We start from the raw sequence: 14,028 nt of genomic DNA on the forward strand, positions 1-14,028 counted from the left end.
AGCTAGTCTTCTGTTGGTTATTCAGCATGATGTTTCTATTTTGTAGTTGTAATTCCAGGTTGGTCCATCTTCTCCTCCGTTAACTTTTTTTCTGCAGTTGATCATTGAATCAACATGGTGGAGTAGGAAAAGCACAGAACCAAGAGTCTGCCACTGTTTACTTGCAAGCTAATCATAGGCAAGTCATTGAGTGTCTGTGTGTTATAACATTTAGAATGAAATTGTGACTGTTTTATTTCTAAGGTCTTTCCAGTTCTCATTCTCAGTGATTCCAGTTGCCAAGAATATTGTAACCATACTTCCATGTATTTAAGTATGTGTGTATTATCTGTATCTAGTGGGCTATGATAATGCTATGGGAGCGCAATAGTGAGTCCCACAGTAACTGCCCTCCTGGCACCTACCATCCAGCCATGGAGACAAAACAGCAACACAGTTGATTCTCCGAGAAAGGGAAGGTGAAGAATATCAGTTGAGCCCTAGCCAGTTTGGCTCAGTGGATAGAGTGTCGGCCTGCAGACTGTACCTGGGTTGCAGGCTCCTGGCCCTGGTAGGGGGCAGGTGGGAGGCAATCAATCGATGTCTCTCTCTCACATCGGTGTTTCTCTCTCCCTGTCCCTCTCCCTTCCACTCTCTCTAAAAATCAATGGAAAAAATGTCCTTGAGTGAGGATTTTAAAATATATATACCAGTATATAATATATATGTATATATGTGTGTATATATATGTGTGTGTGTGTGTGTGTGTGTGTGTGTGTGTGTGTGTATGTATGTATATATATATCAGTTGACAAAGCCATGGAAAAGCACACTCACATTTTTTCAGCCTCTCTGTGCCCCAGGTACTCCACTTAATACTTTATGTTCATTTAATTTAATTATCACAGTAATCCTGTGAGGTAGTCCTATATAATAAAAGCCTAATATGCTAAGTGTCCGGTTGACAGGTCGGCCATTCAACCAATCAAAGCATAATATTCTAATGATACGCTGAGGCCACTCAACCACCCGCTATGACATGCACTGACCACCAGGGGGCAGTTGACCAGTCGCTGTGATGTGCATTGACCTCCAGGGGGCAGATACTCTGACCGGTAGGTTAGCTTGCTGCTGATGTCCGGCCGATTGGGACTGAGTGAGAAGGACCAGACATGCCCTGGAACCCTCCCGCAGTCCCTCCCCGGCTGGCTAACCTCCCGTGTCTCTCCCCAGCCCCAATCGTGCACCAATGGGGTCCCTCGACCTGGCCTGTGCCTTCTCGTAATCCGGGACCCCTCAGGGGATGTTGGAGAGCCGGTTTCAGCCCAATCCCATAGGGGAAGCACTTCTCAGCCAGAAACAGAACTCATGGCTGGCAAGCACAGCGGCGGTGGTGGGAGCCTCTCCCACCTCTACAGCAGCACTAAGGATGTCCAACTGCTGGCTTAGGCCCACTTGACAGACATCCCCTGAGGGCTCCCAGACTGCAAGAGGGCGCAGGCCGGGCTGAGGGGGACCCCGCCCACACGAGTGCATGAATTTCATGCACCAGGCCTCTAGTCCTATATAATAAAAGGCTAATATGCAAATTGTCCCCTCGGAAGCTCGACCAACTGGGGGTTTGACTGCTCGCTATGCCATGCACTGGCCACCAGGGGGAAGTGCGGAACGAAGGGAGGCTCCAGCCGGCAGCCAGCAGCTGGGGAAGGAAGGCCCCGATCGGCCCTGATCTCCGGCCAGGCCTAGGGACCCTACCCATATACAAATTTCATGCACTGGGCCTCTAGTTTATAGATAAGGGATCAAAGGTTCAGAGAATAAGTAATCTTCCCCTATTTGTGCTGCTAATATATTGGACCAGGATTTAGTAGAAATAAACCTTTCTTATTTCAAAGCCCGTGCTTTTTCTGTTAGATCGTGTTGCCTCCTAATAACATATTAGGATACTTGGTAACAAGAGATAATATATGCTGTTTGGGGCAGAATAAGCACATTTTGTTACAAAGTCTTAAAAATGAGTGGAATTAGCATGTGTAAGCTGGGGAGAGTATATCCAGCAAGGACACTGGAGGGAGAAAGCAGTGGGCAGGGCAGGGCCACGAAGTATGCCCTTTGAACAGAACCTATGAGGGCGTGGTGGTATACTGGGTTAAAAAGGTAGATGGGTCAGGCAAAGATTTGAGAGTTGCTGGAAAGGCATTTTGGAGCTACTCAAGATTAGGGTAGGAAGTTAAATAAAGACAGATCACATGTGGCCATGTCTTGTGAATATTCTTGTGGACAGGGTTGAGAGAAGAGTCAGCGGGGCTGGTTGCAGAGCTACTGCAGGAATGTATTAATGAGCCTGATGTGCACACGATTTCTTCAGCTGTAGTTCTAGTACTTAAGAAAGCTGTCAGAGCCTGAATAGGTAGGAGTTGTGCTCTTGTAAGGGAAGCCTGGAAGCTGGGGCTTAAGGTGAATTAATAAGTGTTTGGGACAAAGCATGTGTACATTTGATACCTCATATGCTTTTTGCTGTGGCTGTAGGAGACCACAGAGAAAGAATAGTTATGCTAACAATTATTATATGCTTGCTGTGTTCCAGGCACTGTGCTCAGGGTTTTACAGACCTCAGTTCTCGCATTCCTATGAGGAGGGCATCATCATCTCCTCTTTACATAGGAAGGGGCTGAAGCAAAGTTAAATAACTTAACCAACTAGTAAATGGCAAAGCTGGGGCTGGAACCCAGGTCTCATAGCCTTTGTTCAGGTCCCCAGTCTTGTTAAACTGAGAAGGCAAAATCAGACTTCAAAAAAGAAAAGAATAATAAGGAATGCAGAAATGGTTGATTCCCGTGTTTATTCCTTTGTCATTAGTTTGCATGCCATGTACAAGCTTACCACCATTAACAGTCACCTGCCTCCCGCAGAGCTTGCATTTGAGCTTTTACTGATGTGCTAGGATTTTCCATACTCACAATACAACAGATGGGCTGTGGCACATTACTTGCCTCTCAATACCCTATATTGCTGTAGCCTGAAAAAAGGGTGAATGTCTGAAAGTCAGCAATGACTTCTGGAGGCCAGAGGCATGCTGCTGTACTCACCTGCATCTGGTTTTTGACGGTTAACATTGCCCTTGGCAACACTGATCCTACAGCTACTTAGCATTATTTTTTATATATATTTTATTGATTTTTTTAGAGAGAGGAAGGGAGAGATAGATAGAAACACCAATGAGAGAAAAACATCAATCAGCTGCCTCTTCCATGCCCCCCTCTTGGGACTGAGCCCACAACCCAGGCATGTGCCCTGACCAGGAATCAAACCATGACCTGGTTCATAGATCAACACTCAACCACCAAGCCACACTGGCTGGGCCTTAGCATTATTTTTAAGTGATAATGTTTTATTTGTAGGAAATCATTGATAGGAATGACAAACTTAGTGCAGTGAATGAACACATCGTGATTTTAAATGGAATTGTGTCTGATTTTTACACACTTAAATGTTTATATTTAATTTTAGGGGAACATTGGCTCCAACCTTTTCATTATCTCATAGTTTTATTATTCCAGTCATAGCTCCAGGGGAAGGCTTATTTGAAACTGACTACTCACCCAACTTACTTTAATGTATAATAAGTCCTATGATAAGCCAATCCTCACAGCATTGAAACATCAGGGCTACATTTTTTTCATAAAATGTACCAAGATTTTTAGATTATTTTTTCCACCAACCTTAATGTATCTCAAAATCCTGGGTGCCGGGACTGACCAGCAGACCCTGAGCCATGGATGAATGATTACTCTAACACATGTTTCTGTGAAAGAGAGGACTAAGGGGCTGCTTGGCAAGAGGCCCCAGACTGTCCTGTTTGCCTGCCTCCTTACACTTGTATTGTAATAACAGCTTGAACTAAAATTAACCTCTAGATCAGTGGTTCTCAACCTTCTGGCCCTTTAAATACAGTTCCTCATGTTGTGACCCAACCATAAAATTATTTTCGTTGCTACTTCATAACTGTAATGTTGCTACTGTTATGAATCGTAATGTAAATATCTGGTAAGCAGGATGGTCTTAGGCGGCCCCTGTGAAAGGGTCGTTCGACCGCCAAAGGGGTTGCGACCCACAGGTTGAGAACTGCTGCTCTAGATACAATCAGCAGGGTAAGTATCCTTGAGAAAGCACATGCTTCTACAAGGTCATGTCTAAAGACTAAACATAGAGATTCCAGCGAAAAACCCGGGAGCTCGGACTTGTTTGGAAAAGTCAAGGCGGGGCTGCCGCCTTCAGCAAGGTCCCCCTACGCCCCCGACCTTTCGGAGAATCCTCCTTACAGACTTTCCAACCAAGCCCCATGCTTCCCCACACCTGGGTATTTAATGGCCAAATGAATTAGGTAAATTGGCTGCTGAGGATTACTTCGAAGTTTCTGGTTCTCTCCTCCCTGCCCCCACAAAGAACACTGGAGAATATCTGGAGACATAAAACCAGCAATTTGAACTATTGACTTTGAAACCTGACATCTAAGAAAGTTGTGATAATCTGTGTGACCTTGGATAAACCACCTAATGTCTCCCTAGTCTCCATGCCGGCATCTGAGATAGTAAGCCAGACACCAGTGGTTATCTGTGTCCTCGCACCTGGGAGAAGTAATGAGCTGGTGGTGGTAAAATAGGGCTTGGAGTGAAGGACCTCTCCTAGGAAGGCTTACTGTTGTAGTGCTTCTTTCTTAGCATCCTTTTCCCACATAGCATGCTCTCTTTCAGGTCCTCATTTTATTATCCTCATTTTACATATGCCTGCAGTATTATTTAATATCACCACATTGGTGCCTATTTACTTATCTTTTTGAAAACCTGGATATATCACAGATTAATAGTTTCACAGAGTTATTAGTAAGCACTCAGGACTGTACATCCAACAGAGAGCTAAATTACTCACCAAGCATTTATATGAAATATGGTGTCATCCTACAACCCTAAAGTGTAAAAATTAATATGAAATTTCAGTTAAAGTGCAGTTTTGTTATCTCAAACAAGTATCATGTCAAAAATGAAATTTTGTTACAGGAGCTATTCTAGATAATTAAGAAATGAAGCCTGAGTTCTGAGAAAAAAAACCTAAAACCCACATTTAGTTTTATACTTGGAAGTACATTATAAATGAGATGGTACATGTATAGTTATAGGTTTAATCAGCAGTTATTTCATTATATATTTCCCATGTAAATGGAAATGATTTCAAATAAGAGGCTGTCATTTTCAGTAATTACTGCTGGCATCGTTTTGGGAGAGTTGATTTCTTGGTTGCGTTAAAGTGTATATGTATTTCTTCACTAAAGGCTATTATCTGTTCAGTAATTTGATAGCTTTTCATTAAAAATAATCTTTTCCATAATTAGTTTCATTTTTTATTGGGGGGGGGGGGAGAGAAACATCGATGTATAAGAGAAACATCAATCAGTTGCCTCCCGTACATTGAACCCACAACTTAGGTATGTGCCCTGACTGAGAATCCAATTGGCAGCCTTCCTGTGCACAAGACAATGCTCCAACCAATTGAGCCACCCAGCAAGGGTAGTTTTCTCATTTTTTAATCTATGTTTTGTGCTTAAGAACATTTAAAAGTCACAGTGACTTGTTCAAGGCCACAGTCCAAGTACACACACAGATCAGGACTAAAATCAAAGTTCTAACTCTCAGGGCCCATTTCAACACCTGAAGTCATCCCCTGTTAAATGGCCAGTATCTGATAGCCTTGGACTTTTAAAGGCTTTTGCTTCCTCTTTGTGTTTTCAATAAATGCCTGCTCAGTATAGTACAAGACATGAAGAAATGAACGATACTTATGTGGCCCTATTCTGAGGAGCTCACAGGCTATTAAAACAGACATTAAACAGATTAGCACACAGATGAATTTATCACAAGAAGCAGATTAAGTGCTATTGAGGAGGACTGCTTGAGAAGATGACCAGGGATGCCAGTCAAGGATATCTACTCTGGGCAAGTGACGTTTAATGGGGCCTGGAGATGAGTAGAGGTGTGTTAACAGGAGGATGGGGAAGGGCAGATACTGTGCGGGGAGGCAGGCTGTGCAGAGACCTGGAGTGCTAAAGAGCTTAGCACATTCCAGGACCTATAAGAAGGCAGAGATTGTTTTCTGTGTTTAGTCCAACGTCATTGAAAAGCCCCTCATCCTCATCCCTGTCTTCTCCTCTTCCAGCCACTGTCCACATGCGAAGAAAGTCTACAACCTCAGCTGCCAACTAATTTACAAAAGAAAAGACAGACAGTCATCACTGATCAGTGCAGCTCTTTAAAAAGATCTGGAGCTTCCTGGGCCTCCAGGAGAATTTGGTTTACTAAAGCTCCACACTGCTATTTCTTTGGGAAAATAAAAGAGCAAGGAAGATGAGAGAGAGGGCATAACTTATCCCCCAGTTCACTGTTGCCTAACTTTACTTGCTAGTACAGAAAAGGTACACACTGGGAAGTGCTGAACAAGCCTTACTTTGCATTGAAGTATCTTATGAATGTGAATTTTTTATCTCTGTTTCCTCTCTTCCTTCAAACAAAGATTAAAAGCAATCTACTTATAAAACTATCGAATGAGCATATATAAAATTTGGTTAAGCAAATCCAAGGACATTTTGGCTTAACCTGGGCAGTATTATTTTGTGGATGCTGATAACCCACAATTCAAACCATACATTTTATTTTCTTTTTACTGTTGGATGTTGCCAAGCTGGCCACTGGATTAAACAACCCTGGAATTGTTATATCAAGTAGTCCTAACACATTCTCATGTTGGGGGTTTGCAGGGAGAGAGAGACCATTTCTTCGTTCATTTCTTCATGCCTTTCACTATAGTGACCAGCTGAGATGGTCCTTTTTTAAGAGTGTGGAAACCTTTTCCAAAAGGCTCCCACCATCCTCCCTTCTAGTCACATTGTCTACAGTTGTGTCAGATGATTGTGCCCAAACTGTCCAGTAGGCAGGTAGATTCAGACCTTCACAATTGGCTTAGATTAGCGATTTTCAACCTTTTCCCTCATGGCGCACACAAACTAATTATTAAAACTCTGCAGCATACCAAAAAATATATTTTTTACTGATCTGACAAAAAATTGATCTAATTTTGACTCATTCACACCAGACAGCTATTGTTGTGTTGGCTGTTATCATTTTTTAATTTGACAATCTAAGGCAGTGGTTCTCAACCTGTGGGTCGCGACCCTATGGCAGTCGAACGACCCTTTCACAGGGGTCGCCTAAGACCATCCTGCATATCAGATATTTACATTATGATTCGTAAGAGTAGCAACATTACAGTTATGAAGTAGCAACGAAAATAATTTTATGGTTGCGTCACAACATGAGGAACTATATTTAAAGGGCCAGAAGGTTGAGAACTGATCTAAGGGAAAAGAGGTCACTGTTCCTAACTAAATAGTCAGGTATTGCATGTTTTAAAAATTCTTGCAGCACACCAGTAGAAAATCATGGCTTAGATCCATGAAGACTGACACCATGGGGCTGGAGAGTGACTGGTCTCCCCGGAGGCTTACAGGAGGCTGACCACTTGGGGCTTTGTTGTGAAGGAAGGAGACAAAGAAGGGGCATCCAGGAATGGGCAACCAACATTCTCAGCCACAGCAGGTTTAGGGTGGAGCCTGGGAACTTGCCTCTAACAAATACTTCAGGTATTGCCTGGTGGTACTGGTGAAGTGAGCACTTGGATTTGAATCCTGACTCTCTCTTTACCAGCTCTGTGATCTTAGGTAAATTATCTTTTCTATGTTTTCTCAGTGATAAAAAAAAAAAAAAAAAAAATGAGGCTAAAGATACCTACCTGGCCCGGCTGGTGTGGCTCAGTGGTTGAGCATCAACCCATGAACTAAGAGGTTGCTGGTTTGATTCCCGGTCAAGGCAAATGTCTGGGTTGCTGGCTTGATCCCTAGTAGTGGGTATGCAGGAGGCAGCGATTCATGTTGCTCTCATTGATGTTTTTATCTCTCTACTCCTCCCTTCCTCTATCTAAAATCAATAAAGACCTATTAAAAAAATAAAACTAGACTTAAAAAATAAGATGCCTACCTCAGAGATAACATGAGATGTAAGATAATACACAGGCCTGTTCTTTAATCCCAATAAGATCTAATCTGCATAAGGACAGGGTGTTAATAAGGGCCCCTCAGCACTCTGCACAATTCATTTACCTCACAGTTTACTAGGGCTGACGGGATAATGCTCCTAGACTGTGTCTAAACCAGTGGTTCTCAACCTTCCTAATGCCGCGACCCTTTAATACAGTTCCTCACGTTGTGGTGACCCCCAAGCATAAAACTATTTTCGTTGCTACTTCATAACTGTAATTTTGCTACTGTTATGAATCGTAACTGATATGCAAGATGTATTTTAATTGTTACAAATTGAACATAATTAAAGCATAGTGATTAATCACAAAAACAATATGTAATTATATATGTGTTTTCCGATGGTCTTAGGTGACCCCTGTGAAAGGGTCGTTCGACCCCCAAAGGGGTCGCGACCCACAGGTTGAAAACCACTGGTCTAAACTACGGGTTAACAGTATATGGTGAATGAGACACCTGTGCTGCAGCAGCTCACAGTCTAAGGAGGCAGGAGGTGCGCATACACTCTGTGCAGTGAGAGCAGATTTGAATATTTTAAGCAGTGAAGTGATAGTATCAAAAGGTATAGAAGGATTGCAGTAATGAAAAGAATTCATTGTAGTGTTCATAATGGAGTCATATGTCCAGGTAGATATCTAATCCAAGCAAGAGATCACTTGTGAGCTGAGGGAAGAGAATGGGAAAAAATGGATGAACTCTGGAGAGAATGTAAAGATTGAGTATGCTGGTTTGGGGAATCAAAAGATAAGTCTGATCCAGAAATACAGATTAACAGTCACTCCTGTCACAGCATTAGTGATGAAGCCAGGGGTGTAAGTGAGAGCACATTTAGTGAGTGATATTAAAGATGCATTGGTAGTCTCCCTGGTGTTTTATGCCCTTCACATCAGTGTGCATGAGGAATGGAGAAATGAAATGTTGATTCTTTTTTTCTTCTTGGCAGCCATCTCTTCTGTGACTTTTTTTTATTTCCTCATCATGATGAGGGTCATGTTGCTTTTCCTTTAGATGAAACTTTCTTTTACTTTATGGATGGAGGGCTGTAGCTGTTGCAGAGAAAGACCACACCCATGACCCTTACCATCACAGTGATGCGAAGCGTTGACTTTGCTGTCGGACTCTGGGGGCTTAGTTCTGGCTCCTTTTTGGTCCTGGCTCCATTGTGTATCAGTCATGTAAAATTAAGTACGTTTCTTAATCTTTATAAACCTCATTTTCTTCTCCTGAAAAATGAAAATAATATCATCTCCACTTATTATAACTGCATTTCCTTTCCTTTGTTCAAATGGAGAGACAACCAGGAGGCAAATAGAAGGAGCAGGAGAAGCTTACATCTCAAGTACTATGACATATTAGTGACTAAAGCTGGAATACCAACATATTGTGTACCGAAATGATAGGCTGGCATTTACCACAGGGAATGCCTGTCTCACAGTACTTTCTGTAGAAACTGTGTTTCTGTAGAAACCTCGTGATTGAACAGACACATTCTCAATGAGAGGTATTCCCTCATCTAAAGGCCACCACATTGAGCCGGATCACACCGTGGGCTTATGCTAGCACTGTGGCTCCTACCTTCGTACTGTCAATGCATCACAGTGTGTCAGACCTCAGAGGCCTCCGAAATCATCAGTACAGCCTTGGCTGAGGAACCTCGTGGGAAGGAGCTGCAGAGGCTTAGCCAGAAATGGCCCGGCAGCCTGGGAAGCAAGCACTGCACACTGGCTGCTTCCAAATTGTTCTAGTTCTGTGTTTGGGATGCTGAAGAGATTTCCCTGCTGGAAAGAACAGGAAAAAAATTATTAAAAGCCTTGTATGAGAATTTCCTTTTTAATATACTTGGCATATTTCTTACAAACAAGCCATTTACTTTCCTTGTCCAAGCCAGGGCTAGCCCCCTCTCACCGAAGCTGTTCAGCACAGTGGTGCTGAGCAAAGCAGAGTGAGATGGAGGAAATGCAGGGAGCAGCAGTAGGAGCTCAGGGAAGCTCTGGACAGCTTTGCTGTGAGGAATCCAGCTTACAGGCATGTGCTTTTACTCACATGTACATGGTAAGCCATTTCGATTATGCGGTCACATCAGCTCTCTCTCACACTCTCTAAGCATTTCTTTTTCTGGGGTATGAACCAGCTATTTGAGGAGGAAAGCAATTTGATGGCAGGGGCTCCTTTGAGCTTTGGGAATTGGGGCTCAGAGCTCAGCTGGTAATGGAAAACACACTGCGAATGTTTTATTCAGTAATGCATCTATAACATTGAACAGAATCCAAATACATAAATCACTTATACAATAGCTGTTACAAGCTGCCTTCCAGCATTTCAGAACTCTGGCTGCCAGAATTGCTCACAAAGTCCTCTATTGCCATCTGCTGGTAGAATGTTTTATTATGTTGTTAAATCCTACTCTATTTTTATTTCCCTTCTGCCTCTCCATAGTCTTTTGGGACTCAGGTTTTTCTAGTGTAAAACTTGCTGCCACCAAAAGTGAAATGCTCTGTTTTTGGTGATTGCCAAGGAGAACTATAACACTCTTTAAAATTCTCTCTTGACAGGATAGGCAGAGGTGACAATGCCAGTTTCTTCATCTTGGCTTTTAACCAGATCTGTGCGCATATCTAGGCACTCTCAGACCAGGCCTCAGACCAGCCTGCATCTCAAGGCCAAGGACACAATACTCAGTTGGTCTTTGGAATGGGTCCTGTTATCACAGCTGTCTACCTCTCAATGTTATATATCACAGTCACCCATATATTACATCAAAGAAGTGGGAATTATTAGTATTATCAGTAAAATCAGCCCATCAATCACCATGAGCTCATCTGACTTACAGTAGAGAAACCTTACCCTGGAGGTTGCCATGAGTCACCGGAGCCACATGGTAAACTTGGTCACCTATATGAGACATAGTTGAATAATTGTTGAGTAACTTTTTGACATCAGTTCAAAATGGCATTATATCCTGAATGACAGAGGAGTGCCAGCAGGCACCAGGCTTTACTCCAAACCAAAGATATTCCGTATGGCCATGTGTCTTGGAGCACTAACAGATGTCACCTTCACAGGAGAGTTGTCAGCATCACCCATGAGCCATTCTGAACTTGAAGGGTTATTGTGGTCTCACCACCTCTAAAACAATACATGTGTCATCTCAGCTTCTTGAAGTTTCATGAAAGGCTGGATGGAGAATATCCAAAGTGCAGTTACCTGGCTTTTCAGAGACTGAGGAGTGCTGACGGAACATGGGCTACTGTGTCTGTGATGCAGCCACAATACAGATGTTCTGTGAAACATCTGCAGCAGGCAGGCGGGCTGAGGGGGCCATAGCTGGAGATTACAGTGCTCTTATTAGGCAAAAGCATTCCAAAAATGAAATTCAAAGCAGAGTTGCTAAAGCATATTGGACTCCTTAAATCTGGTCATGGTTGTAAACCCAAAAAGATGATGTCATTTAACATCAGCTCCTAATACAAAGGTTAAGCATGGGAGGAGGGGGAATCATGTTTCACATTTAGAGGAAAAATTAAAAAGCAGAGACATTTCTCTTTAATCATAACATACCAAAGGGAATGTGGAATGGTAGCAGAGTAGAAATGAAAACCAAGAAATTTAACAAGGACTATAAACCCAAGACTTTCACATATTATTTATTTACTAGAGACCCAGTGCATGAGATTTGTGCACTGCGGGTGGTCCCTCAGCCCGGCCTGTGCCCTCTCCCAGTCTGGGACCCCTTGGGGGATGTCCGCCTGCTGGGGATCTGGCCTAAGCCGGCAGTCAGACATCCCTCTCACAGTCTGGGGCTCTTGCAGTCCAGGACTCCTCGTGCGTTACCACCTGCCTGCAACAGAGGCAGGAGAGGCTCCCACTGCGCCGCTGCGTTCACCAGCCATGAGCTTGGCTTCTGGCTGAGCGGCGCTCCCTCTGTGAGAGCGCACTGAGCACCAGGGGGCAGCTCCTGCATTGAGCATCTGCCCCCTGGTGGTCAGTGCACATCATAGCTACCGGTCGTTCCACAGTTCGGTCAATTTGCATATTAGGGTTTTATTATATAGGATTGCTGCACAATTAATCACCTCCAAAGTAGCGACTTAAAACAACAATCTTCATTATTACCACTCCCAGCTTCTGGAGGTCAAGAATTCAGACTGAGCATGTCTCATGGAGAGTGCTCCCAGGGACAAGGCCTCAGCCTGAAGAATCAAAGCTAGGCCTGGAATCACCTCTCACCCACTTGTCTGGCAGTTGATGCTGGCTGTCCGCTGGGGCCTGGCTGGGGTTGTCAGCAGCACATGCACACATGGCCTTGCCTGAGCCTCCTCAGCACATGGTGGCTGGATTCCAAGGACAAGAGTCCCAAAAGAGAGCCAGGCAGAAGTCATAGTGCTTTTCTGGCTTAGCCAGAGAAGCCATGCCATGTCATTTCCACTGTCCAGCTGTGTAGGCCAAGGTAGTTACAGAACCTGCCCAGGTTTGAGGAGGGGGAACTGAAATTCCTCCTCTCAGTGGAGAAGTGTCAAGTCATGCTGTAAGTCGAGCATGTGTGGTGGCAGTGCTGTCTTTGGGAAATACCACCTGCCATGCCTATCTCATTGTGTCTAACCCCATCTCCACACGTGTACTGCAACAGAATATAGCATGTTGTAGGCCCTCAGCGACCATGAGAGGGGTTTGTGATAGATGAATGGGGGGATCTACTTCTTATTCTGTCTTCAACTTGCATTTGGGCCTGATCTTAAACTTTGGGTCAGTTTCCTCTCCAGGAAAACAGAAAATAAATCAGTGATTATTCGAGTGTGGGTTTTTTTTGTTGTTTTGTTTTTTTTTTGGGTAGTCACACCCCAGGCATTACAAGTTCTTTATTAAAAGGTGTATCTTTGCCTTAAGTAAGCCCTGTTCTTTGTTTCTATGCATCTAGGTTACCACACCTGTGAAATAAGGCATAACCAGCCACAAGAGAGCACATACTCTTGTGGTAGACAGACAGACATGAGCAAAGCAAGGATGGTGGTCCAGGTACAGAAGGTCACCAGGGTGGAAAGCCCTGTGTGCATAGCAAAGGATAATTCTAGGGTGGAGTCTCACCTTCAGGGTGACCATTCCTCCCCTAGCATATCTCTGGTCAAGAGGTTTGGACCCCCTGACCTTTCCTTTCTAGAGATAACATTTAGGCCTCAGCTGTATTTCAGCTCCAGGCCCAGAAAAGTAGCAAAACTAGACAAGGGACACCACCCCAGGACCAGCTGCATTGAATAATGACCTCCTGCCCTGGCTCAGACCAATCAATCAGTGGAGACCCAGATCTGAAAGCTGCTGAATAGTCTATTAAGATCTTCCCTGCCCTAGCTGGTTTTGTTCGGTGGGTAGAGCATTAGCCTGCAAACTGAAGGGTCCCAGGTTTGATTCTGGTCATTGGCACATGCCTGGTTTGTGGGCTAGATCCCCAATAAGGGGCATGCAAGAGGCAGCTGATCAATGATTCTCTCTCAACATTAATATTTCTAGCTCTCTTCCCTTACTCTCTGAAATCAATCTATATACTAGTATATAAAAGCCTAATCGACCGAAGGACCCATGCTCCTGGGAGTGAGAGCACTCTGGGTCCTCCATCCTAAGGGTTTTAAGGGTGGAATTTTTAGGGGAGGTCCCAGGGGAAGACCTAACACCTGGTGCTGTTCCTGCCTACAGCAATCTTCACTATCCTATAATCCAGTGGTTCTCAACCTTGGCTGCACATTAGAATCACCTGGGAATCTTTTTAAAATCCTGATTTCTGGGCCTCATCCTCTGGAAATTCTGTTTCTTTGTTACTTGTTGGGGTCCAACCCCAACAGGTCCAGGGGTCCCCAAAGGTGTGGACAGAGTCGGTGAAGAAGGAATGACACGGAGACAGCGTTCAGTTGATTAGC

General features: G+C 43.9%; 1 protein-coding gene across 5 annotated transcripts in view; it reads left to right on the forward strand.

Moving 5' to 3' along the window:
- Positions 1-14,028, forward strand: part of LYRM4 (LYR motif containing 4) — a 146,607-nt gene that overhangs the window by 104,729 nt on the left and 27,850 nt on the right. The window contains exon 3 of one of the 5 annotated variants that reach the window (XM_036347896.1): positions 6,190-6,464. The exons of the other annotated variants lie outside the window; for them this stretch is intronic. Coding sequence (XP_036203789.1) covers positions 6,190-6,381 — 192 coding nt within the window. The 3' untranslated portion in view covers positions 6,382-6,464. Of the gene's footprint in view, positions 1-6,189; positions 6,465-14,028 lie in introns of those variants that run through there. 5 annotated transcript variants of the gene reach the window in all.

This window comes from Myotis myotis, unplaced genomic scaffold (genome assembly GCF_014108235.1).
Source record: "Myotis myotis isolate mMyoMyo1 unplaced genomic scaffold, mMyoMyo1.p scaffold_m19_p_2, whole genome shotgun sequence".
Classification (NCBI taxonomy): Eukaryota; Metazoa; Chordata; class Mammalia; order Chiroptera; family Vespertilionidae; genus Myotis; species Myotis myotis.